The 23,391-nt window shown below is 45.0% G+C and overlaps 3 protein-coding genes across 5 annotated transcripts in view; 2 read left to right on the top strand and 1 right to left on the bottom strand.

Annotated features, from left to right (window-relative positions):
* The window catches only part of LOC126518071 (uncharacterized), a 158,975-nt gene that overhangs the window by 34,307 nt on the left and 101,277 nt on the right, over window positions 1–23,391 (top strand). For all 3 annotated transcript variants that reach the window (XR_011891032.1, XM_055064139.2, XM_055064136.2), the window contains exon 3: window positions 240–307. Coding sequence is in view for 2 of the 3 variants with exons in the window: in XM_055064139.2 (XP_054920114.2) it covers window positions 240–307 (68 nt within the window). In the remaining variant the exon portion in view is untranslated. The remainder of the gene's footprint in view (window positions 1–239; window positions 308–23,391) is intronic.
* On the top strand, window positions 318–6,599 carry LOC140212789 (heat shock protein 68-like). Its single transcript, XM_072285426.1, has one exon. The coding sequence runs from the start codon at window positions 4,660–4,662 to the stop codon at window positions 6,571–6,573; it is 1,914 nt and encodes a 637-aa protein (XP_072141527.1). The 5' UTR covers window positions 318–4,659; the 3' UTR covers window positions 6,574–6,599.
* On the bottom strand, window positions 14,301–22,636 carry LOC140214273 (uncharacterized). Its single transcript, XM_072285637.1, has 4 exons — window positions 22,180–22,636; window positions 17,042–17,142; window positions 15,224–15,321; window positions 14,301–14,603 (listed from the first exon to the last, which is right to left on the bottom strand). Exons 1-4 carry the CDS (start codon window positions 22,377–22,379, stop codon window positions 14,451–14,453), a joined length of 552 nt encoding a protein of 183 aa, XP_072141738.1. The 5' UTR covers window positions 22,380–22,636; the 3' UTR covers window positions 14,301–14,450.

Below are 23,391 nucleotides of genomic sequence, written 5' to 3'. Positions count from 1 at the left end.
AAATACAAAGCCTGTCCTAGGAGCTTCCTTTGCACACGTCAAGGGACATACTGATTCTCCTCATTATGTACTTGGTGCACAGATTATTTTGGCAGGATGTCCTTCCATCATCAGCTAGTAAAATAAAAGGTCATTGTTTTATACGACCACTTAATTATGTATCCATGTTCTTTAGTTTGCGGTAGGAAATGCACCTGGACAACTACTGATGTGTCTTTAAAAGACGCTTCAATTTGCAGGTCTTGCCAGTCACAGTCATGTCAACCATGAAGAAGCGTATGTGCCACTGAACTGTCTTGGCATGCACGTAAGTGTTTATGCCATGTAATAATATTTTAGCTTACATAATATGCCTTAGCTTCATTCAATATATAATGAAAGTTGATATTAGAGCTATAGAAATCCGAGTGAGTTGTTAAGAATTAGTGATAACGAATAAATCAATTCTCATGAACAATCATGAAAATGCATGGGCCAGCAGCACATTAGGTCAAGGAGTGCATAAAAAAAACTTGCACATTGTATTAGTGTTGAACAACTGCGTACATTAATCATCTTATAGTTACTATTGACAGAATTGCATTTCGTTCATGAGGTTTTAGGGAAAGCCTGTTCTTTTATCCCCGATGAGCCATTTATTCAGCTACTGTGAGTATCAGAATGACGCGAGATATGGATTGTGCGGTCTGAGAGGCTGTGTAGCACAAGCAAATATGATGCTTATAGTTTCATGACTCCCTATTCCAGCAAGATTTCAAGATGGCTTACACTAGCTTTAATTGCAACCAGACATTAGACTTGCGAGTGTGTTCAATGTTCCTGGAAACTTGCAGCATGCTTTACGTGGATGCAGTTGGCATTCATTAGACCATCTCTGAAAGCTGTGTTGCATTTGTTCTGCGACTCTAGTTTGAAATTGATGGACATTCTCGGCTCATGTAGTAATGTTAACTTGGGCATTACGTGCACTGAAAGAACTTATAATATTTTTTAGAACTATGGGCCCTAATGACACTTTAGTTATGAGCAAGTTGAGGGTGTGTGCATACTTCTGGATGCATGTGCAATGCTCAGTTATTCAAACATGATACCCGGATCACATGGCTCTCAACGCTTAATCGTTGTGCCACCAGTAAATGCTGGGTGAATGCTTGGATGGGGAGGAGGATTTCAAGAAAGGGAATTCTGTAGATCACGATTGTTGTTGTGGAACAAGCCCCAAAGAATGCAAACTTTTTTAAGATTGCAGTAGAAGCCAGTAGGCATCTAGAAGCAATGGATTTGCAGTAACAGCTTGTGTTTGTAATGTGATCCCAGTTTTGGATGAAAATGGCTTAATTAAACAGTGCAACCAGTGGCAAACATAACATTGCATATGAATTGAGTGAGTCTTTTTCATTGAAACTGCTGCAACCCCACTGCTTTGGGCAGAAGCAATGCCTCATACGTGGATTCTATTGCGCCAGTGTTGTGCTGAAGAAATCACATCATGGTTTTCTGGGTGTGTGCAGCTAGCTGTTCTGACTGGGTAGCTACAGGGAATTGAGTGACTGGGTAGCTACAGGGAATTGAGTGATTATAATGAATTAACTTGACTGTTTGCATTAGTGAGCACTCGGAGACCGTAAAATAGCAATGTGCGGCATCCCATTAACTTTTATTTATCTTTTTGCCAGCTTTAGCTTGTGCCACGTTCCTCCTACTTTGTTTGATCCCCATAGAAGGCCAGCACATTCCACATGTGAGGGGCTTTGTGCAGGTGCTGTTTGCTGTCATTAAGAAGGCTGTTACTTTCCAAGAAAGGGTGCTCAAGGAGAGCAGATGCCAGCATTATGCGAGTCTAGACGCATACTGCAGCAGCCTGGTGCTGACATGTACCTGTAGGGTTGTAGTGGAGTATGTTCGCCTCCCTGAAGCAGGAACTAAGCTTAGTGTGGCCTTAACATGATCAATTCTGAAGCATGTTCACCTAAGCTATGAATAGGGTTGTGCACCAAGGCACATGTTACATATAGGGTTTGTTCTGTCTGCTTCCTGTTTTAGTTCTATCCTTTAGTTCTGATAATATGGTTCATAAATGACAGATAAAACATTTGCACATATCTCACTGGATTGTGTGTATTTGAGACCTAACAGTGTCATTGATTATCATTATTACATGTTACAGTGTGGTTACAGTACAGTGTGGCTAATATTTAGATTAGAATTGGTGTGAATCATTATGCTCTACAGGGGGGCACATAGAAATGGTTCGAAGCTTTTAATTGCTTCACCTTAAGTGACATGTCTCTTCAAGCAATGTAAATGGCTCGAAAAATTTACCTGTTTGAGCTGCTGCTGTCATGCTCATGATTACAGTTTTTTTCCTGTCGATTTGTTTACGTTGTGACTGCCATGCTGTGGGATTTGAGTGTGAAGTTCTTTTAACTGTGGAGGTTGCTGCAGGTATCATATAGTAGTACTAAGCAATGATTGTGTGCTATTGCCATTACAAAGGGGGTATGTTTCATATGTAGAGTGCTCAGTGATTGAACCGCGATACGTGGATCACAATGCAACCGGTGCTTTTTGCGCCTTCAGAGAGCGCCGGTTGATCACTCGGGGACCAAATGCTGCCACAGTGCATGACAAAGGCTCTTGCTTTTATCGTATACCACAATGAATTACTTTGATGTCCCCAGAGGATACCGGTGACAAATAAATGCGCTAGCGGCTATGCACTTCGATTATCACGTTTTAATAGCTGAACACTGCACCATGTTAAAAAAAGAAAAAAAGAACAGGAATGATGAACTGTGCTTCCTTGTGGCAAATTTCTGGTTTTACATTAAGCATGTTCTCTTAAATTGATTAGTGGGACTATCTTTAAGGAATATGGTGGCACTTGAAGACGAGTGACTTGTCAGTGTTGTGGTACTAAGAAAGTTTTCCAGGAAACCAGGTTTCGTATAATCAGAAATAATAGAAGAGCTAATGAAAATGCAAAAAAAGCCATCAGTAAAAATCTGTTCGGTGTCGCCAGAGGAGATTTGAAATACCTGTATCAATTAGTATGACATGCACATTTTATTATTTGTTTTGGGTGAGCATTTTTCCTGAAGTCGCCTAGCATCTCAAAATTGACAGGTTTCATTTGCCTGACATATTGTGACTATTCTTATCTTTGACTTGGCAGTAAACTTCACACAACAGTTAATTATGAATAATTAATTACGGAGCCTTAAAAAGGCAGTGACAAAAATGATAAAATTCAAGCGACACTGTATTTCAAACAACATATATAACTTTATTTTGTTCGATGTGGTAGCTTCGGTGATGGTGCGAGATGAACAGCTTGTGAACGGGAAGACATGATCCTAAAGGTATGGCATAACCCATCACAGCCCAACATGCGGGTGTTCATGCAACAGACGCATATATTCTTTAGGTCCGGCTTCCCCTCGATTTGGCACTATAAAAGATCCTTTTCAGTAGAAATTGTGGTCGTATTGGGTTTGTTTGCTGGGAGGCTCTGGCTTGGGCGCTTCTAAAGAGAGCATGTCGAAATACAACAAGGAACAGGTGATGGTCTCCACTTTCTTCCTGTTTTCCGCTGACTTCCACGAAATCGTCGAGCGTCTTCACAGTGAGCACTTCCGGATTATAACTTCGGACGTTGCAGGTCACGAATAACGTAAAACCTAACAGGCTCCGGCCGTGGTCATACTCTTCGGCGTCGTAACTCGCGTAGTTAAGCCGGCGTTTCCTAGGGCTGCCCGATGCTGTGCGACTAGAACAGCTGCCGGGCTGCCGTTTGATATTCTGATAGGCTTCATCGTCGACTTGCCGTGCCAACGCGCCGCGTAGTTTAATAGGTCAGCTGCCCTAAAAGGCGACATCGGATACAATACCACGCTGGCCATATTTTGCAAGTTGGGCGTGAAACTATTGTGCGTCAGCGTTCGATATGTATGCTCGCGGTAGCAGACGACATTGTTTATGCGAAACAGCGGCATACTGGAAACGACACGTACCTTCCGGATGTGGGGCGAAGTCGTTACGTCACATCAGTATACCCCCTTCTTACCACGAAGGCGCTCGAAACTTCTCGGTCGGTCCGTTCATGACAACCATCACATAGGAGATGGTATATCAGGAACATTAAACAACGTGGGATGATGTCACATGGGGTGCCAGGAAATGATATCATTTGAGGGATGGCGGCGATCAATATTACTGACGAAGGAACCGCTTGTGTTGCTCTCACGATCGCGACAGAAAAAAAGAAACGTTCTTGAACTGCTAAACCCTCACAAAGTGTTTCACGTTGAGATTATATTGAAAGAAGCGCATTCATCCTAGCTGCAAGAGATCGAAAGTTCATGCATAAGACAGGTCACCACGGTGTTGTCAAAAGTTCTAGGGCTCGCGAGCAGACGATGCGGGAGCCTTCTCGACGCTTCGGCTCGCAAGGGACCAATCGCGGAGTGGCTCTCCTGACGTCACCGTCCCACTTTGGCCTCATTGGTTACCGCGGCTCGCGACACATCTGGGCGTTTCTAGAAAAGCGCGCGAACGGTATAAATCGCGCGTCGTGTCCCCAGTGCAGCAGATTACTCATTCACTGCAACGAGTGAGCAAGTGTTCTGAACGGAACGCAACTACCACAACACAATCGTCATGCCTATCGGCAGAAAGTCTGACGTGCCGGCCATCGGCATCGACCTTGGCACCACGTATTCCTGCGTGGGTGTCTTCCAGCACGGCCGCGTCGAGATCATCGCCAACGACCAGGGCAACCGCACGACGCCGAGCTACGTAGCCTTCACGGATACGGAACGGCTGATCGGCGATGCTGCCAAGGCGCAGGCGGCCATGAACCCGGAGAACACGGTGTTCGACGCCAAGAGGCTCATCGGGCGCCGCTACGACGACCCCAAGATACAGGAAGACATACGCCACTGGCCCTTCAAGGTGGAGAACGACTGTGGCAAGCCCAAGATCAGCGTCGAGTTCAAGGGCGAGCGCAAACGCTTCAACCCGGAGGAGATCAGCGCCATGGTTCTGACCAAGATGAAGGAGACGGCGGAGGCATACCTGGGAAAGCAAGTGAGCGACGCCGTCATCACGGTGCCTGCTTATTTCAACGACTCGCAAAGGCAGGCCACCAAGGACGCCGGTGCCATAGCCGGGCTCAACGTGCTGCGCATCATCAACGAACCGACCGCAGCCGCTCTCGCGTACGGGCTCGACAAGAACCTGCGCGGTGAGAAGAATGTCCTCATCTTCGACCTGGGAGGCGGAACCTTCGACGTCTCCGTGCTGACCATCGATGAGGGCTCCTTGTTCGAGGTCCGATCCACTGCGGGAGACACGCACCTGGGAGGCGAAGACTTCGACAACCGGATGGTCGAACACTTCGTGCAAGAGTTCCAGCGCAAACACCGCAAGAACCTCAGGGCAAATCCAAGAGCGGTGCGGAGACTTCGCACCGCCTGCGAGCGTGCTAAGAGGACCCTGTCCAGCTCCACCGAGGCGAGCATCGAGATTGACGCGCTTTTCGAAGGCATCGACTTCTACAGCAAGATCACCCGCGCCCGGTTCGAGGAGCTCTGCATGGACCTGTTCCGAAGCACGCTCGAGCCGGTGGAGCGCGCACTCAGCGACGCCAAGATGGACAAGTCGCAGATCCAGGATGTCGTGTTGGTAGGCGGCTCTACGCGGATCCCCAAGGTGCAGAAGCTGCTTCGTGACTTCTTCAATGGCAAGGAACTGTCCATGGGCATCAACCCCGACGAGGCCGTCGCATACGGAGCAGCGGTGCAAGCGGCCGTCCTGAGCGGCGACTCGAGCGAGGCCATCAGGGACGTGCTGCTGGTCGACGTGGCTCCGCTGTCTTTGGGCATCGAGACCGCGGGGGGAGTGATGACGCGCATCGTGGAACGAAACACGCGCATCCCTTGCAAGACATCCAAGACCTTCACCACTTACTCGGACAACCAGCCCGCAGTCACCATCCAAGTCTTCGAAGGCGAGCGCGCCCTCACCAAGGACAACCACTTGCTGGGAACGTTCAACCTGAACGGCATCCCACCGGCGCCTCGTGGTGTTCCCCAGATTGAGGTGACCTTCGACATGGATGCCAATGGAATCCTGCAGGTCTCGGCTCGGGACATGAGCACGGGCAAGCAGGAGAGCATCCGCATCACCAACGACAAGGGCCGTCTCTCCAAGGAGGACATTGAGCGCATGCTCGCCGAAGCCGAGAAGTTCAAGCAGGAGGACGAGGTGCAGCGTGAGAGGGTGGCTGCTAGGAACTCTCTGGAGTCTTATGCCTATGGAGTCAAGCAGGCAGCTGAAGAAGCAGGAGACAAGCTGTCTGCTGCAGATAAGGACTCTGTGCTCTCCAAGTGTCGCGAGACTATCTCTTGGATCGACGCCAACAGCCTGGCTGAAAAGGACGAGTACGAGCACCGGCTCAAGGAACTGCAGCAAGCCTGCATGCCCATTATGAGCAAGCTACATCAAGCGCAGGGACCAAAGCACAGCTCTACATCGCAACACTCCGGACCCACGATAGAAGAAGTGGACTAAACGAATGGACTGTGATCTAGTCACTTATCATCATCATCATCATCATCAGCCTGGTTACGCCCACTGCAGGGCAAAGGCCTCTCCCATACTTCTCCAACAACCCCGGTCATGTACTAATTGCGGCCATGCCGTCCCTGCAAACTTCTTAATCTCATCCGCCCACCTAACTTTCTGCCGCCCCCTGCTACGCTTCCCTTCCCTTGGGATCCAGTCCGTAACCCTTAATGACCATCGGTTATCTTCCCTCCTCATTACATGTCCTGCCCATGCCCATTTCTTTTTCTTGATTTCAACTAAGATGTCATTAACTCGCGTTTGTTCCCTCACCCAATCTGCTCTTTTCTTATCCCTTAACGTTACACCTATCATTCTTCTTTCCATGGCTCGTTGCGTCGTCCTCAATTTGAGTAGAACCCTTTTCGTAAGCCTCCAGGTTTCTGCCCCGTACGTGAGTACTGGTAAGACACAGCTATTATACACTTTTCTCTTGAGGGATAATGGCAACCTGCTGTTCATGATCTGCGAATGCCTGCCAAACGCACCCCAGCCCATTCTTATTCTTCTGATTATTTCACTCTCATGATCTGGATCAGCAGTCACTACCTGTCCTAAGTAGATGTATTCTCTTACCACTTCCAGTGCCTCGCTACCTATCGTAAACTGCTGTTCCCTTCCGAGACTGTTAAACATTACTTTAGTTTTCTGCAGATTAATTTTTAGACCCACTCTTCTGCTTTGCCTCTCCAGGTCGGTGAGCATGCATTGCAATTGGTCCCCTGAGTTACTAAGCAAGGCAATATCATCAGCGAATCGCAAGTTACTAAGGTATTCTCCATTAATTTTTATCCCCAATTCTTCCCAATCCAGGTCTCTGAATACCTCCTGTAAACACGCTGTGAATAGCATTGGAGAGATCGTATCTCCCTGCCTGACGCCTTTCTTTATTGGGATTTTGTTGCTTTCTTTATGGAGGACTACGGTGGCTGTGGAGCCGCTATAGATATTTTTCAGTATTTTTACATACGGCTCGTCTACACCCTGATTCCTTAATGCCTCCATGACTGCTGAGGTTTCGACAGAATCAAACGCTTTCTCATAATCAATGAAAGCTATATATAAGGGTTCGTTATATTCCGCACATTTCTCTATCACCTGATTGATAGTGTGAATATGATCTATTGTTGAGTAGCCTTTACGGAATCCTGCCTGGTCCTTTGCTTGACAGAAGTCTAAGGTGTTCCTGATTCTATTTGCGATTACCTTAGTAAATATTTTGTAGGCAACGGACAGTAAGCTGATCGGTCTATAATTTTTCAAGTCTTTGGCGTCCCCTTTCTTATGGATTAGGATTATGTTAGCGTTCTTCCAAGATTCCGGTACGCTCGAGGTTATGAGGCATTGCGTATACAGGGTGGCCAGTTTCTCTAGAACAATCTGCCCACCATCCTTCAACAAATCTGCTGTTACCTGATCCTCCCCAGCTGCCTTCCCCCTTTGCATTTCTCCCAAGGCTTTCTTTACTTCTTCCGGCGTTACCTTTGGGACTTCGAATTCCTCTACACTATTTTCTCTTCTATTATCGTCGTGGGTGCCACTGGTACTGTATAAATCTCTATAGAACTCCTCAGCCACTTGAACTATCTCATCCATATTAGTAATGATATTGCCGGCTTTGTCTCTTAACGCATACATCTGATTCTTGCCAATTCCTAGTTTCTTCTTCACTGTTTTTAGGCTTCCGCCATTCCTGAGAGCATGTTCAATTCTATCCATATTATACTTCCTTATGTCAGCTGTCTTACGCTTGTTGATTAACTTCGAAAGTTCTGCCAGTTCTATTCTAGCTGTAGGGTTAGAGGCTTTCATACATTGGCGTTTCTTGATCAGATCTTTCGTCGCCTGCGATAGTTTACTGGTATCCTGCCTAATCGAGTTACCACCGACTTCCATTGCACACTTCTTAATGATGCCCACAAGATTGTCGTTCATTGCTTCAACACTAAGGTCCTCTTCCTGAGTTAAAGCCGAATACCTGTTCTGTAGCTTGATCTGGAATTCCTCTATTTTCCCTCTTACCGCTAACTCATTGATCGGCTTCTTATGTACCAGTTTCTTCCGTTCCCTCCTCAGGTCTAGGCTAATTCGAGTTCTTACCATCCTGTGGTCACTGCAGCGCACCTTGCCGAGCACGTCCACATCTTGTATGATGCCAGGGTTAGCGCAGAGTATGAAGTCTATTTCATTTCTAGTCTCGCCGTTCGGGCTCCTCCACGTCCACTTTCGGCTATCCCGCTTGCGGAAGAAAGTATTCATTATCCTCATATTATTCTGTTCCGCAAACTCGACTAATAACTCCCCCCTGCTATTCCTAGTGCCTATGCCATATTCCCCCACTGCCTTGTCTCCAGCCTGCTTCTTGCCTACCTTGGCATTAAAGTCGCCCATTAGTATAGTGTATTTGGTTTTCACTCTACCCATCGCCGATTCCACGTCTTCATAGAAGCTTTCGACTTCCTGGTCATCATGACTGGATGTAGGGGCGTAGACCTGTACAATCTTCATTTTGTACCTCTTATTAAGTTTAACAACAAGACCTGCCACCCTCTCGTTAATGCTATAGAATTCCTGTATGTTACCAGCTATATTCTTATTAATCAGGAATCCGACTCCTAGTTCTCTTCTTTCCTCTAGGCCGCGGTAGCACAGGACGTGCCCGCTTTTTAGCACTGTATATGCTTCTTTTGGCCTCCTAACTTCACTGAGCCCTATTATATCCCATTTACTGCCCTCTAATTCCTCCAATAGCACTGCTAGACTCGCCTCACTAGATAACGTTCTAGCGTTAAACGTTGCCAGGTTCATATTCCAATGGCGGCCTGTCCGGAGCCAGTGATTCTTAGCACCCTCTGCAGCGTCGCAGGTCTGACCTCCGCCGTGGTCAGTAGCTTCGCAGCTGCTGGGGACTGAGGGCCGGGGTTTGATTGTTGTGTTCATATAGGAGGTTGTGGCCAAGTGCTGCACCAGGGTGGCCAATCCTGCTCTGGTGAGGGAGTGCGTTACCGGTTCTGGTCACCGGGATCAGGCCACACTCCAGGCCTGTTCACTTATGCTTCATAGTTACTTCATAGTCACTTATGCTTCATAGTTATATGTATATATGTAACTCAACTTTTCATAGTAATCTAGTTTATGAAGTTTGTGTGGCCGTTTATTGAGACACCACAATAAAGGGACGTGTTAAAAAAAATTGTGTAGCCTCATGTTTTGTGTGATATGTGGCACTTTGGCCAATGTTCATTGTGGCCCCATTTCACTTAGTAAATGCGTGTACGTCAAAGAGAGAGAAAGCTCTTTCGTGAAACGTGGAGGATACTGCCGGCTTGCTTAAGTCGCTTAGATATCCTACTTCGCATGGGTAATTTGATGAGGGATTGAAAAACTTCGAGTGAGCGGCCGGAAGAAAAAAAGGTGTGAGCAAGGAAAGTTGTGATTTACATATAAAACAGTGATAGCTAGTTTGCATTCAAAATGAAGGCTATAGCTCGGAGAACTTCATCGCGTGTACCTTGCGAAAAAGGTGATGATGTCTTAGGCGTCGTTGGAAAGCTTTATTCCAAGTAATATTCAAGCTTGTTTAACTGTTCGGTTGTGTTGATCTCTGCGCGCTATACGTCTGCAGTAATCACAAACGTCTCTTGCATTAGCTTTAAGGTTGCATAAAATAAGCTTCTGTTTGAAATAAGGCCTATGTTCTAGAAATCATGGATATGCGAAATACACCGAGCTAACAGTAAAAAGCGCTATACGGGAAGGTATGTAGCTCTTATGCCTACCTTGACCTTGTGGTGGTCTGATTTATTGAACCAAAAAACAATTTCGACAAATGTCGGTAGCACTGATGTGGGCATACTTGGTAAATTCGACTAAGCATGCTCGAGAAAAGATCGCGGTATATATGCAGTAGCTGAATAGTAGAAAATTCTATCGTTTGATTGCTGCCTGGCCGTACGCTGCCTGGATTAGCTAGTGTGCACGCTCTAAGGGTGCCTCACTTCACCTTCCTTAGCGAGAACGGTAAAGGTAAGTAGCTATGGGCACATAATCTGTTCAGCGCAGTAACTTTGCGATTCGAATTAGCAGTACTAATAGTAGGTTTTCATATACTACATAGGGGCGCTGAGTGCAGGCAACAAAGGTGAGTATGCACCAAACAAGAAGCTTTAGCTCCCTTGAAGGGCCCTTCACCATGGGCCACGTAGCAAATTTCGGTTATACGCTGGAGATATATATATAGAATGTTGGGTTTAATGGCGCATAAGCAACTCGGGCACAAGCAACACAAGGTAAAAGCAAATAGACGAAAGGCAGGGAGGTCAACCAGACGAGCGTCCAGTTTGCTACCTTACACTGGTGGTAATGAAGAAGGGGAATCGGAAGAGGTTATGCGCTGGAAGTTGTTACATGCCATCTAGGGAGCGCTTTAATGCAAGAATTTTTCGAACTGGACGATTAACAGTCGAGATAGGAAGTATTTCAGTGCCGCTAACCCATGATTTCAGGAGGCGAGCGTCACGGCCAACACAGACACTCTCTCCACTTGCGCCCGTCTAGCCTCCGTGAGTGGAATTCCTTCCCCGCGTTATCCCACAACGGAGCTGGAGAATCGCGTGACGCACACGTCACAGGCCCTGCATTTTTTCTTTCTTGCTTGTTTGCTGCGCGGCGCACTTCCGTTGACGGTCTCCTGCGCGCGCTATTGCGTTTGTCCCGTTTCGAGCAGAGGCCGATTTTGCGCGCCAGAACACCTGACTAGTCAGTGCTACCCGAACACTTGAGGCAGACGAAAGCGGATCGCAGAGCATGATCGCGCGCTGGAACACGGTATAAAACGACATAGTTTCGATCTCTGCGCGCGCTACTGCACGACATGGGAACAAGCAGACGAAGCGGTAGTATCCCCTCCATGAAAAGTTTTCGGTACACGAGATCCGAGTGAAATGTAAATTTCATCGCAGCCTGGGGCATAGGTCCTCGAACTGAAAGGTAGAGTTTGCACTTCTCCGTCGAATCTTTATATTCCTGACATACATTTCAGACTCTGTGCTGAGGTCGTGAGAAAATTTAACATATCCTAATTTCCTGTGGTCCAAAAAACTTCTGAGGTCGGCCATATATCTCTCGTGCTACGGTACGAAGTGAAACATAGACGCGCAGACATTCGGCTTGTGGGTTTTATTATTCCTCCAAACTTAACTTCGTCTATTGAGCCAATAAATCAAACAAATTACAACTGTTGCCTCGAATAATTCTCAAAGTCACGTGGCACTGTGAGAGACGTCACAGCATGACCTTTTAGTTTACGCTTGTTTGCGTTTGCGTTGGCCTTTTCGTTCCTGTGTTTCGTTGCGCGTCGTCCGCAGTTCTTGTATATGTAACTTTGCACACCGGGAATCCTTACCATTTTGCTGAGCTGTCTGTATGTCCTGAAGGAGAAGCTTTCGTTTTTATAGTAAGAAATGGTCTCGGGAGTCGTGCAGTCATTGCAATAGCTATTTCTAGCCATTTGTTCTACGCTTGTCAAGTTCACGTACTAGAGACATGAAGAAATAGGACTCAAAAAAAAAAAAAAGAAAAGGAAGGAAACAGCGTTCGATGAAGTAAGGGCAGTCGACCTATTATTTTTTATTTATTCATCACAACGCCACAGAACGAGCAATTTTGAGAATGCAGTCGCCGACATACACTGCATGTAAACATTTGGCACTCTATATAGGGTGTCTTTTAATGTTAAAAGAGCTTTAAAAAATCGCCTGTAGCACGTAACAATATTCTATTCCTTGAGCTGAATTACTCGAAGTGGTCGACATTCCTTGCACGATAAATCGAAATGCGTAATCGACACATTAACAAGTGACCACTAATTATTTTCTCAACTAGTTGCATTAGCGTGCACATTTGAATTTACCAACTGCATGGTGTTCAAAAAGTGTTGGAGTGCCCGTTTAAGGGTACACTAAAAAGGAACGCTATATAGTTTAGACTGATCACACATTCTTTGAAAACTGTTTTCGTCCATTTCGCTATGATAGGCGCGCTTTGGAAGATAAAATGAATCAGTTTCTTTTTTTTTTATTTCGGGCCCAAATCGCAGCGCCGGTACATCAGTGTGACGTCACTGATGTCAAAGTATTTTTTCTTTTTATTTAGGTCAGTGAGAAAGTGCTCTCCGTAATGCCCAATGTATCGCATAGGCGCCGCCGATTTTGATGCCTCAAAACGCTGATTGAACCGAGGGAAACTTAAGCCAAGTCACATAGTTGCGTTGTTGATATGCCGGAGCGAAGTTTCAGCTGCGGATGGTCCTAGCAAAACCAGTTACCAAATTAATACAGTAATTAAACTACAACTGAAAGATATTTTTTTTTAACCTACAAATGTGCTCTCCGTGAGCAGAAATGAGTATCAACAATTTGTTCCAGTTCTCCTTCACGTGTAACTGCGTAACTGTGTTTGGCCATTACAGGGCTCAACTTGCTATGTTCACTCTCTAGCTCATTTATAGTGCAGATCTTTACAGATAAACAACAACCTAGGCCCCAGGTAAAGCCCTTTACGCCCGCCTTTTGTTTTACCTTTCGGGCAAACCTTGTATTTGGTTTGTCCGAGTAAAGTCGACGCCGTCAAAATCTACGACGTCACGCCGATCTGGTGAGGGAACTTCAAGGTGGCGTCGCCACCCGCGTCGCTCTTCTTTTTTGTGCTGTTTCTGGCTTAGGGAGTCCATTCTCGCGCTTAGAGTTAATTGAATTGAATTCTGGGGTAATACGTGCCGAAACCATGATCTGATAAAAAGGCACGCCGTAGCGGGGGGGGGGGGGGGGGGTGGAGAGGGAGGCTCCGGATTAATTTTGACCACCAGGGGAGCATTTAGCGTGCCCCCAACGCACGGGACAGGAGCGTTTTCTGCATTTTGACGCCGTCGAAATGCGGCTACCGTGGCCGGTATTTGACCCTGCGACCTCGTGCACTTAGCAGCGCAGCACCATAGCCGCTAAGCCACCACGACGGGTACTCCGCGTAATCTAGGTCACACGCGTAGACACCTCCACGTAAGACGCACTGGCCGCCACGTCGCCGGTTATGACACGCGACTTCTGTAAATCGTCCAATGCGGAACGCACGAGAAACGAGCCACTGGGAGTGCGCTGCACAGCAATAGACAGAAAGAAGAAGACTGGGTGTGTAAGTGACGTCATCGTGACGCAATCCTTCGGCTCTCGGTGTGGGCGAAGGCGGGGAAGGAATGCCGTTTTGCTGAGGGCAGCCGAGAAAAAAAAAAAAAAGAAAAAAAAACGGGGATTGTTGGCAGCGAAGCTCGCCTTCCGGCATCATGGCGACACGACATTTCGATTCCCCTGACCTCGTCTGCTAACAACAGCCAGTTTGGAAAACATTCTTCGGGTAAAACATGCTCCCTTGATGGCGTTCTGCAATTTCCATTGCGCAAACAAAACTTTTCCGTGGGGCCTACTGAAGGTCCCTTAAAATTCATCAAACCTGATTGAAATCAGTGCAGTGCATTCCGAATAAATCGATTTCTACGTTCCCATGTGTTTAAATAGGAACCTTTAGGTGAAGCATTCTCTTACCCGTAAACATAAGAGATGAACATTATATATATATATATATATATATATATATATATATATATATATATATATGAATGCTACAAAAATTGCTGAAAGCAATTGTATCGTCCTGCCTGAGTGTATTCGTACATACGAGAGAACCAGCCTTTATGTGACGCACGTGGCTGAGTTGTCACTTCGCGTTCGTCTATACACCGTAAATTATGTTGCTGTGTTAAGGCATTACGCCTACGCTTGGCGTGGCGAAAACGACAGCGTCGGTCCACCATCAAACGTTGCCTCGGGAGCTGCACAGAGGCCGTCCCTATCGTCGTTCAGAGGTTGAAGTTCAAATCGGAGCGCTTTGTGATCTTGTTCCTTGGCGCCGACTGGTTCGTCCTCCTGGCAAGAAAAGAAAACAAAAAACAAGACAACGTTTCATGTCGACATTTCCTCCATATCCTTCCCTTCGAGAAGCACATCGTAAGTCGTCTTTCTGCTCCTGACATCGCTGCGCGGGAGGTGCGCGGTGCGCGGTGCCCGATCTCGGAGGCCACGTTCACAGTGCTCGGCAGCCTGATTCGGTGTTTTCGTGTCGGCATAGCTTGTGAACGGTATTGCGCATTAATTAACATAAACATTGCGCGAGATTGCACGTTGTATGGGACGAAGGGAAACACAGTTGTGTGTATCACGGTTCTATATAGCGTTTAACTAAACGCTTCACATCAACACTGGCCTGGCGCCCTTTGGCCGCATTCGGCCCTAGCGCCACAAAACACCACATGCATCATTCATCAATTAAAAGCTTGACTCAAATTATCTTCACGCAAACTACAGCGTGTGCGCTGAATCAGCATATATATATATTGGTCGCGTAACTCAACACAGGCGTTGTGTATAGGCGTGATGCGGCATCTGCGCAGCGCCGGGCGCATGACTGCCTTATTATTAAAGGCATTCATGCTGCTCAATCAGTGTTCTGGATTTGTGTTTGAGACAGTTGGTCCGAATGAACCTACCTTCGCGAAACGGCGAAGAAGGCCGATTCGTCGCCAGAACTTCAGTGCCAGTGGACTCGAGAGGCGGAGTGCGTTGTCGTTGTCACCGTTTCTTCGATCTGGGTGAGACGCGAGATTTATTCGAACAAGTGCATAACTAGCGCCTTCCTTAAAAAAAAAAAAAATGCACTGTGCGCACAGGGAGAAATTACCTATCTCCACTAGTGCATGGATTAAAAAAAGAAATCTCCAAATCCACTTCTGTCGTGCCACAGCTAGTTGAACTTCCTTTTGCTTTCCAAGTGTTGATTGAAACATTTGTTTGCAGTAATAGTAGCACGCTACGGGGGGCTTAACTAATAGAAAACTGGGTTTTTCCAGAAGTGACTGCTCCTCTATCCACCTCTGTCGTGCCACTAGTTGAGATTCCTTTTTTCTTTCCAGCTGCTGATTGGAGCACTTGTTTGTAGTAATAGTAGCAAGCTACTAGGGGCTTAACTGATAGAAAACTCGGCTATTGCAGAAGCGACTGCTGTTCTGCCATTGCGGACAAACTAACGGGAACAGAGCAGCTCAAACGCAAAAAATATACAACGGTACCCTTTGTAAATTTCGTAATCGGATGCGAATCCCTTTTCCATACGAATAATTGAGTGTAGCTCATGGCATATACGATCACCCGCTTAAACACGTCCCCTTATCTGACGATTTTTCAATCTTGCCATTCTGGTTGGATGTTTTCCATACGGCTTCTGTCAGTCCACGTTACGGTACGCACCAATGTCTCTTTTAAAGCAACAGTTCTCAGTGGATGAGTAGTAGTAGTAGTAGTAGTAGTAGTAGTAGTAGTAGTAGTAGTAGTAGTAGTAGTAGTAGTAGTAGTGGTAGTAGTAGTAGTAGCAGTAGTAGTAGTAGTAGTAGGTTGTTTATGAAGTAGCGAAAAATAGAACGAGGAAGAAAGGAAACTTCTACCGGCTGAATTGTCATAGTCTGTAAGGCGTTCAGCAGTGGAAAGGTAGTATGGTAGGGGAAGACAGGGATAGAGACTAGTTGAGGATAGAGAAAAAGACTGTTTACCTGTATACTACGTCTCAACAGTTAATTTTCGAAACGAGTGATTGTATAGCTCGTTAAATCGCTGATCGTGTGTTCGAAATAATTCTAATATCACCAAAAATACCGAAAAACCTAATTCTTAATTATAAAAGTTCTATCTCACCCTGACTTGCATTTGCGTTTAAGTTTTTATTCTCTCTCCCCCTTCCAATTAACCTTTAACCGCCGGCTCCTTGGCCAATCCCCCGTAATGGGTAAGTGCCACAAACGAAGGAACAAGGAAGCAAGCGAACAGTTCCATGCAGTGCAGATAAGGCTAGGGCTTGTGTCACGGGCAATCAGTAACGAGGGCCGGTTGCGCGTTCCAGGGAAGGGAGGAGGAGGGCTTCTCATTGTACAACACTAATCCTTCCGTGGAACGTCCATTCAGTGGCCGTAGCGCGGAGGGCGATTAGAGGCGGACGTTGATAGAGCCCTCGTGCGGAATCTTATTCACGGTTGGCCGACGCTAACCATAGGTTTCGGGGCACCATACTGAATTATGAGATTGTGAGCATCGGTACGTTACACGTCGATTCTGAGTCAAACCCCGCAAGTTGCACGAATGGTCTTGACAGGTGTCTGAATATATATATATATATATATATATATATATATATATATATATATATATGAACTTCTCTCAGGCCGACGTCTCCGCCTTCCTGCCACTTCCATACTGGGGCCCTTCCCCAGAACCCTTGTTTGGCAGAGCTGCAGATGCGACATGAGTGGAGCACTTACCGAAAATGAGGCTGAGTGCGAGTCCGAGGAGCACGGTTGAGAACGCGGCAACGAGGCAGCACCAGAAGGGAGAGACGCGATACATGGGGAACACCTCCGATCTGCGTGACGGCATAGGCAACGCGTCAGCAAACGTTTCCTGGGTAATCACTCGTGGCGAACGCGGATGCAGAGAATTACGTCCTATATCAAACCACGTCGCACTAAATACGTCGCTTATATTCGACATCAGTCTTCGGAGGCATATAGCGTGGTTAATAAACCGTGGCACGTTTCGTGACAACCTGCCCACGTTGCAACTTTAATGTTGTGTAACTACGATTGGCTCTTGTATCTTTGTGATGTTATTGTTTACGCTGCATACATAGGTAGTTTTTATTTGTGTTTTTGTTTCCTTAAGCCCTTCCTCCTCTAATTCAGTGGCCTTCTATGTGCAGCAACTAACTAACTAACTAACTAACTAACTAACTAACTAACTAACTAACTAACTAACTAACTAACTAACTAACTAACTAACTAACTAACTAACTAACTAAACTAATTAACTAACTAACTAACTAACTAATAAATAAGTCCGGATTGTTATGCCAAGAATTTTGCAGGTGGTAGGCTATATAACTGCTTTGGGTTCTGCATAGCGTTGCCAGACGGACCAACACGTGTGTCTAAGGTGAGCACATGCGTGCGTGCGTGCGTGCGTGCGTGCGTGCGCGCGCGTGTGTGTGCGCGTGTGTGTGTGTGTGAGCGTGTGTGTGTGTGTGCGTGCGCGCGTGTGTGTGTGTGTGTGTGTGTGTGTGTGTGTGTGTGTGTGTGTGTGTGTGTGTGTGTGTGTGTGTGTGTGTGTGTGTGTGTGTGTGTGTGTGTGATGACAGCAGGAAGGTATCGACGCTGGCATGGCGACTGATCCGGTGTAAGACATGTTGCACCTGTTTCGTTACAACCGAGGCCCTTTCCGAAGGTGCCGCATTGGTTAAACTGGTCCTATCCCGAAGGCAGTGTAATTTCACATGTACCTAGTTTTTGAAAGCGCCAGCTGCCACCAAGGAAGAACTGGGGAAACTGGCACATTTTCAACATGTAAACTGTTGCTATGAGACGCGACGCACGGCTCGGGCGTCTCAAAGCACTAACTTCACGAGATAACGACTGGTAAGGTTGCTATCTTTTCGTTTCATGCATGCAGCTGTGTCCTGATGTGTGGATCATCGGGCTTAATTAGCTGGGGGACCTGGTTCAGATCCCCTATTGGGCACATAACTCTGACATCCACCAATTGACCTTAAAGCGCCTGTTAGGCGGCAAAGAATGCGTCGCATTAAATAACCCGATGTGGCGTAGAACGCACGATGCTAAAGAGAGCAGATAGCTTATGATAAGCGAAGCACCGGTTGACAAAGGCTTCGTCGTGGATGCTACGTCGACGAATGGCGAGTAAGTAAGTAAACTAAGTAAAAGTAAATTAAGGAAAATTAAGCAAAAGTAAATAAAAGTGAGGTAAATAAAACTGTCTAAAGAAGCAAATTAAGTAATAAGGTCGCGTAAGCAAGTACTTACATAAAGTAAGTAAAACAGGTAAGTAATGTAAGCAAGTAAGTAAAGCAATAAAGTAATGTAGGCAAAGTAATGCAAGTAAAATTAAAGTTAAGCAACTAAAGCAAGCAAGCAAATAAATGAAGTAAAATATAGGTAAAGTAAAGCGAAGTAATGTAAATAAAGTAAGCAAATTGGAGTAATTAAAGTAGTGTAAAATAAGGCAAGTAAACTAAGTAAAGGAAGGTAAGTAAAAGAAGTAATGTGAGCTAGTAAAGTAAGTCAAAGTAAGGAAAGCATGTACTAAGTAAAGGAAGTAAGGGAAAGAAAAGTAGAAGTAAATTAACTAAGTAAATGAAGTATAGTACTCAAAGTAAAGAAAGTAAGTAAAAGTAAACTTAAGCGAAGTAAATTAAGTAATGTAAGTAATAAAGTAAGGATGGTAAAGTAAAATAAAGTGAAGTGAATAAGTGAAGTTTAGTAAGTAAAGTAACGTAAGAAAGTGAAGTAAAATAAAGTAAAATGAAGCAAAGTACGTAAAGTATGTATGTAAAGTAAGTAATGCCCCTGTCAAGTGGCCAACAAGTGCACTAACGGGGAGTGCACCTCGAGGCCTTGAGCGACACTTTAGGCTACGCGCTGTTACGGAAAAACGGCACACTCGGTTAAAAAAAAATATGGCGACACACGAAGAGCTCGTTTTTTGAAGATGTAGGTTAAAAAAGTTCTAAAATGTGATTGTTATGTGTTCTACTAGACAAAAAAAATTATTCTTTTTCTCAACAAAAAGCGAAAAGGCTGTTTATTATAAGAGTGTTGCAAGTCAGTGCCGGTCAAGACGAATGCCTAGCCAATGTAGAACATAATGGTGTGCGACGAGGCGGCATTTTATCCTGCTGGAAGAGAATATGAACGAATTGTGTATGATTATATTGTTAAAAGCTGTTCAACTGAAATGAAGTCTTTTCTTTATGCATTACATTATGTACAATTGAAACTGCTGGCGGCGAGGCTACGCACCTGGCCAGAAAAGTGTGTTCCGTGAACGCGCTTCGACCGGAGTGCACTCTTCTACAAGTGACGCTCCAGTCGCGACGTTTGGATTTCGCAAACTGCGCTTAAATCAAGTGACACTCTCCGTAAGTGCACTTGCCCGCTTGACAGGGGTATAAGTAAAGAATGCAAGTAAGTAAAGTGAGTAAGTAATTGGAAGTAAGTAAAAGTAAAGGAAGTAAAAGTAAAGAAAGTAAAATAAAGTCGGTAAGTAAATGTAAAGAGTAAAGTATGTAAGTAAATGAGAAGTACCGTACTTACTCGAATGTAACGCGACCACGATTGTAACGCGAGGGTCGACTTACCAGTAAAGCGAAATAAAAAATAAAACCGCGAGTGTAACGCAAGGGGATAAAAAGATATGGGACCTTTATTCAAGAAATCACAATTAGCAAACAAGTTCTCCTGGGGGATCCTTTTCAGAGGTAGGCTAACTTTCGCGAAATTTCGCGTGACTCGTCACCGAAAGCATCCCCGACAAGTGTTTTTGGTGCTGTGCAAGCTCGCTATCAGTGGCAAGAGCGCTGTCAGCCACATACTTTAAAGGGATCGGTGCCGAGACGAGCCAGACCTCGCGAAAGCGAAACTATATCCGAAAGTGATCGCCCGAAAATCACAATCTCCGAGCTTGTTTGAGATTAAGTGCTTTTTAAGAAGCCGCAAAACCATTCCATTTGGGGACACTACAAGATCACTACGAGGTGTCCACAGCCCTTCCAGCCGGCATCGGATTTAAAGAGGGCCTTCCGTTGCCATCCGCGAATCGTTGACGTCGAGCCGCAAAGTCACGGAGAATTCGCCACCCTCTCGGCCGTCGAAATTGCTCGCCTCTCGAAGCGGGCGTCTTAACGAATGTGCTACGTTGCCATAACGTGACGAATAAACGGAGTCGAAGCGCAAAAGGCCGAAGGGGCTGCAGCACGGTAACCGTAGCACCAGTCACAAGCACAGCGAAAATGGCGTCGATTACAACAAAAACCGAGTTTTGACCTTGGTCGACTTGCTTACAGATTGGATGGGGACGTACAGGTTGCCAACATAACGATAAAAACCGCGAGATTTAGAATATTTGCTTGGAAATGAACAGTTTTGCCGTTATTCAAATGTAACGCGAGGGTCGAGTTCAAGCAACGAAAAAAAATATAAAAAAACTCCCGTTACAATCGAGTAAATACAGTTAGTAAAAGTACAGAAAGTACGTAAACGTAAGGTAAAAGTAAAGTAAGTAAAAGTAAATAAAGTAAGTGAAGTAAAATAAGCAAAGTAAATAAAGTAAAACAAGTAAGCTAAGTATAGGAAGAAAGCTAAGTAAGCAAGTAAAGTAACAGTAAGAAAGGTATGTGAATGTAAGGTAAAAGTAAAAGATAATAAAATGAATTAATATTAGTAACGTAAACAAGTAAAGAAATTAAGTAAAATTAAGCAGAGTAAACAAATGCAGTAAGTAAATTAAGTAAATAAACTTTGATATGTGAAGAAATTAAAGTGAAGCAAATAAATTAAGTAAAGTAAGAAAAGTGAGCAAGTGAGTACTAAGCATGTAATAAAGTAAATGGGTAAGTAAAGTGTGTAAGCAAGTAAAGTAAGCAAAGAAAGTGAGTAAAAGTCAGTCAGTGAAAGTAAAAGTAAGTAAAATTAAGCAAAAGTAAAGCGAAGTAAGTTAAAGTAAAATAAGTATGTAAAGTACGTAAAGGAGGCAATTTAGGTGAGTGAAGTAACGTAAGAAAGTACGTAAAGTAAAAGTAAACTAGGTAAAAGTAAGGTAAGTAAAGCAATGTAAGTGAAAATAGAGTAATAAACTAAGCAAATGAAATTATGTAAAGCAATTTAACGAAGTAAATAATGTAAGTAAAGTAAAATATGTAATGAAAGCATATAGAGAAAGTGAATAAGTAAACAAAGTAAGCAAAGGAAGTAAGTAAAAGCAATGTAAGTGAAAGTAAAAGTAAAGAAAGTAAAGATTAAGTAAAATAAGTGACAAGTTACTCTGGTAAATAAAGTAAGTGAAGTAAAGAAAAGCAAACGAAGTAAGTAAAGTCAGTAAGTAAAGGAAGTAAATGGAAAGCAAGTAAAGTAAAAGTAGAAGTAAAAGTAATGTAAGTAAAGGAAGTAAAATAAATGTAAAAGTGAAGTAAAAGTAAGATAAGTGAGTAAAAGTAAAGCAAATAACTAAAGCAACTACATATGTAAGTAAAGGAACTATGTATATTAAGGAAGTAAATTGAGTAAAGTAATTAAAAAAGTAAAAGTAAAGTAAAAATAAAGAAAGTAAATAAATGTAAATTATGTAAAGTAAATAAGTAAAGCAATGAAAGATGTAAAGGAAGTGAAGTAACTAAAGTAAGCAAAGTACTAAGTAAAGCAAGTATGTAAGTAAAGTAAGTAAAGCATTTAAGTAAGTAATAAGTAGGTAAGGAAAGAAGTAAGGAAAAGTAAAGTAAAATCAAAGTAAGTAAAGCTAAAGTAAAAGTAAGGAACCTAAAGTAACAAATTAGGCAAGTGGGTAAATGTAACAAGTAAATGTTAGGATGCAACACTGTAACGAGGAGTCTCACACTTTGACGTTTCTAGGCGGCGCCATTTCGCCCAACGTAGTGGAATTTGCGGGACACCTGTCCACGCCGTACTGCATCTGGGGCGGTGCGAGGCGAGAGAAGAACCGGCCGGCTGTCTGCCATATCTGCACGACAAAGACTCCCAGGGCTGCCGTGGCCGTGCCCTGCCGTAGAAGTGCAGAGGAGGTTGAAATATGCATATGTTAATAACGGGAACTTGAACAATGTGCAAAGCAGCAGCAGCCTATTATCCCACTAAGACACGCTGATCACTACAGGAATGTTCCATGCAGTGCCTGTGAGCGCCTCTTCTTTGGTGTTTTATTATGATAGCAATTATATGGACACTCCAGGCGCATTTCTGCCGTCGCCGTGATGTTCCGCATAAGGTACACGGGCGATAACATCGTCGCCGCACGTTGTATGTCGAGTGAAAGCGTGCGAGGGTGAGCCGACGATGGCGGCTGTCTCGCGCGCGCAAGGGAGGAAAGTGGGAGGAAGCGCGCCGTCTTCCCTCGCGTGCAAGGCACCGGTGGGGCGGGGGCGCTGTACTCCGGCGACTGCTGCGTATGGCGTGGCCACGCGGGTCCTATCTTGTGCCCGTGTTTTCGCCGCTTAGTTCGCGTTGAAGTGAGAGTCAATTCTCTCGCTGCTGCTACCGCGCTTCCACGCTCCAGCGTTCTGACAGTGCGTTTCCGCGGTCATCGAGTGAGATGTGTTCGTGTTTGCTTGTGCGCCGGCGACACCATGCTTGTTAATTTAGTTAGTAAGCGAATGTCTACAAGTTTATACGGCCGATAAAACTACCATCCTTACATCGTACGGATGTCTGCCAATTTGTTATCGCAATCGATCGATGCTTCGTCTTTCGGTGCGAAACTGACTTTTTTGTCTGGTTGTTGCGCTTGCAGATCATGTACAATACTTACACTTGTACTTGTTTATCCTTTTCTTCCGAGGAGTGCATTTCGCCCGCTAACAGCTTAACGTTATCGTTTAGCGCACGACGCGCATGGGTGGTTTGGAGCCTACTTGAATATTATCGTTGATTCAGTCTGTTTATGTTCTCGCCGAACATTGTGTAATCAGACTGCGTGCGCGACGCGAATAGTGTTGTAGTTTACCCAAGGTATGCGAGCACCAGCGATCACGCTGGAATCTTTGTTGAGTCGTATGCTTACATAAAAGCCGACGCGCTTGACCTGCAGATCA

Source organism: Dermacentor andersoni, chromosome 11, assembly GCF_023375885.2.
Source record: "Dermacentor andersoni chromosome 11, qqDerAnde1_hic_scaffold, whole genome shotgun sequence".
NCBI lineage: Eukaryota > Metazoa > Arthropoda > Arachnida > Ixodida > Ixodidae > Dermacentor > Dermacentor andersoni.
The sequence above is the reverse complement of the archived record's forward strand: the minus strand, read 5'-3'. Positions and strand labels throughout refer to the sequence as shown.

What these genes read in the sequence shown, in the direction of transcription:
- LOC140212789 (XM_072285426.1), top strand. Translation starts at nt 4,660, where the DNA reads ATGCCTATCGGCAGAAAGTCTGACGTGCCGGCCATCGGCATCGACCTT.
- LOC140214273 (XM_072285637.1), bottom strand. Translation starts at nt 22,379, where the DNA reads ATGCATATTTCAACCTCCTCTGCACTTCTACGGCAGGGCACGGCCACG. An exon ending in CCGCCTAGAAACGTCAAAGT is followed by an intron (nt 17,143 to 22,179) that starts GTGAGACTCCTC and finishes GCCGTCACGCAG; the next exon opens with ATCGGAGGTGTTCCCCATGT. An exon ending in CGCACTCAGCCTCATTTTCG is followed by an intron (nt 15,322 to 17,041) that starts GTAAGTGCTCCA and finishes CGTCTCACCCAG; the next exon opens with ATCGAAGAAACGGTGACAAC.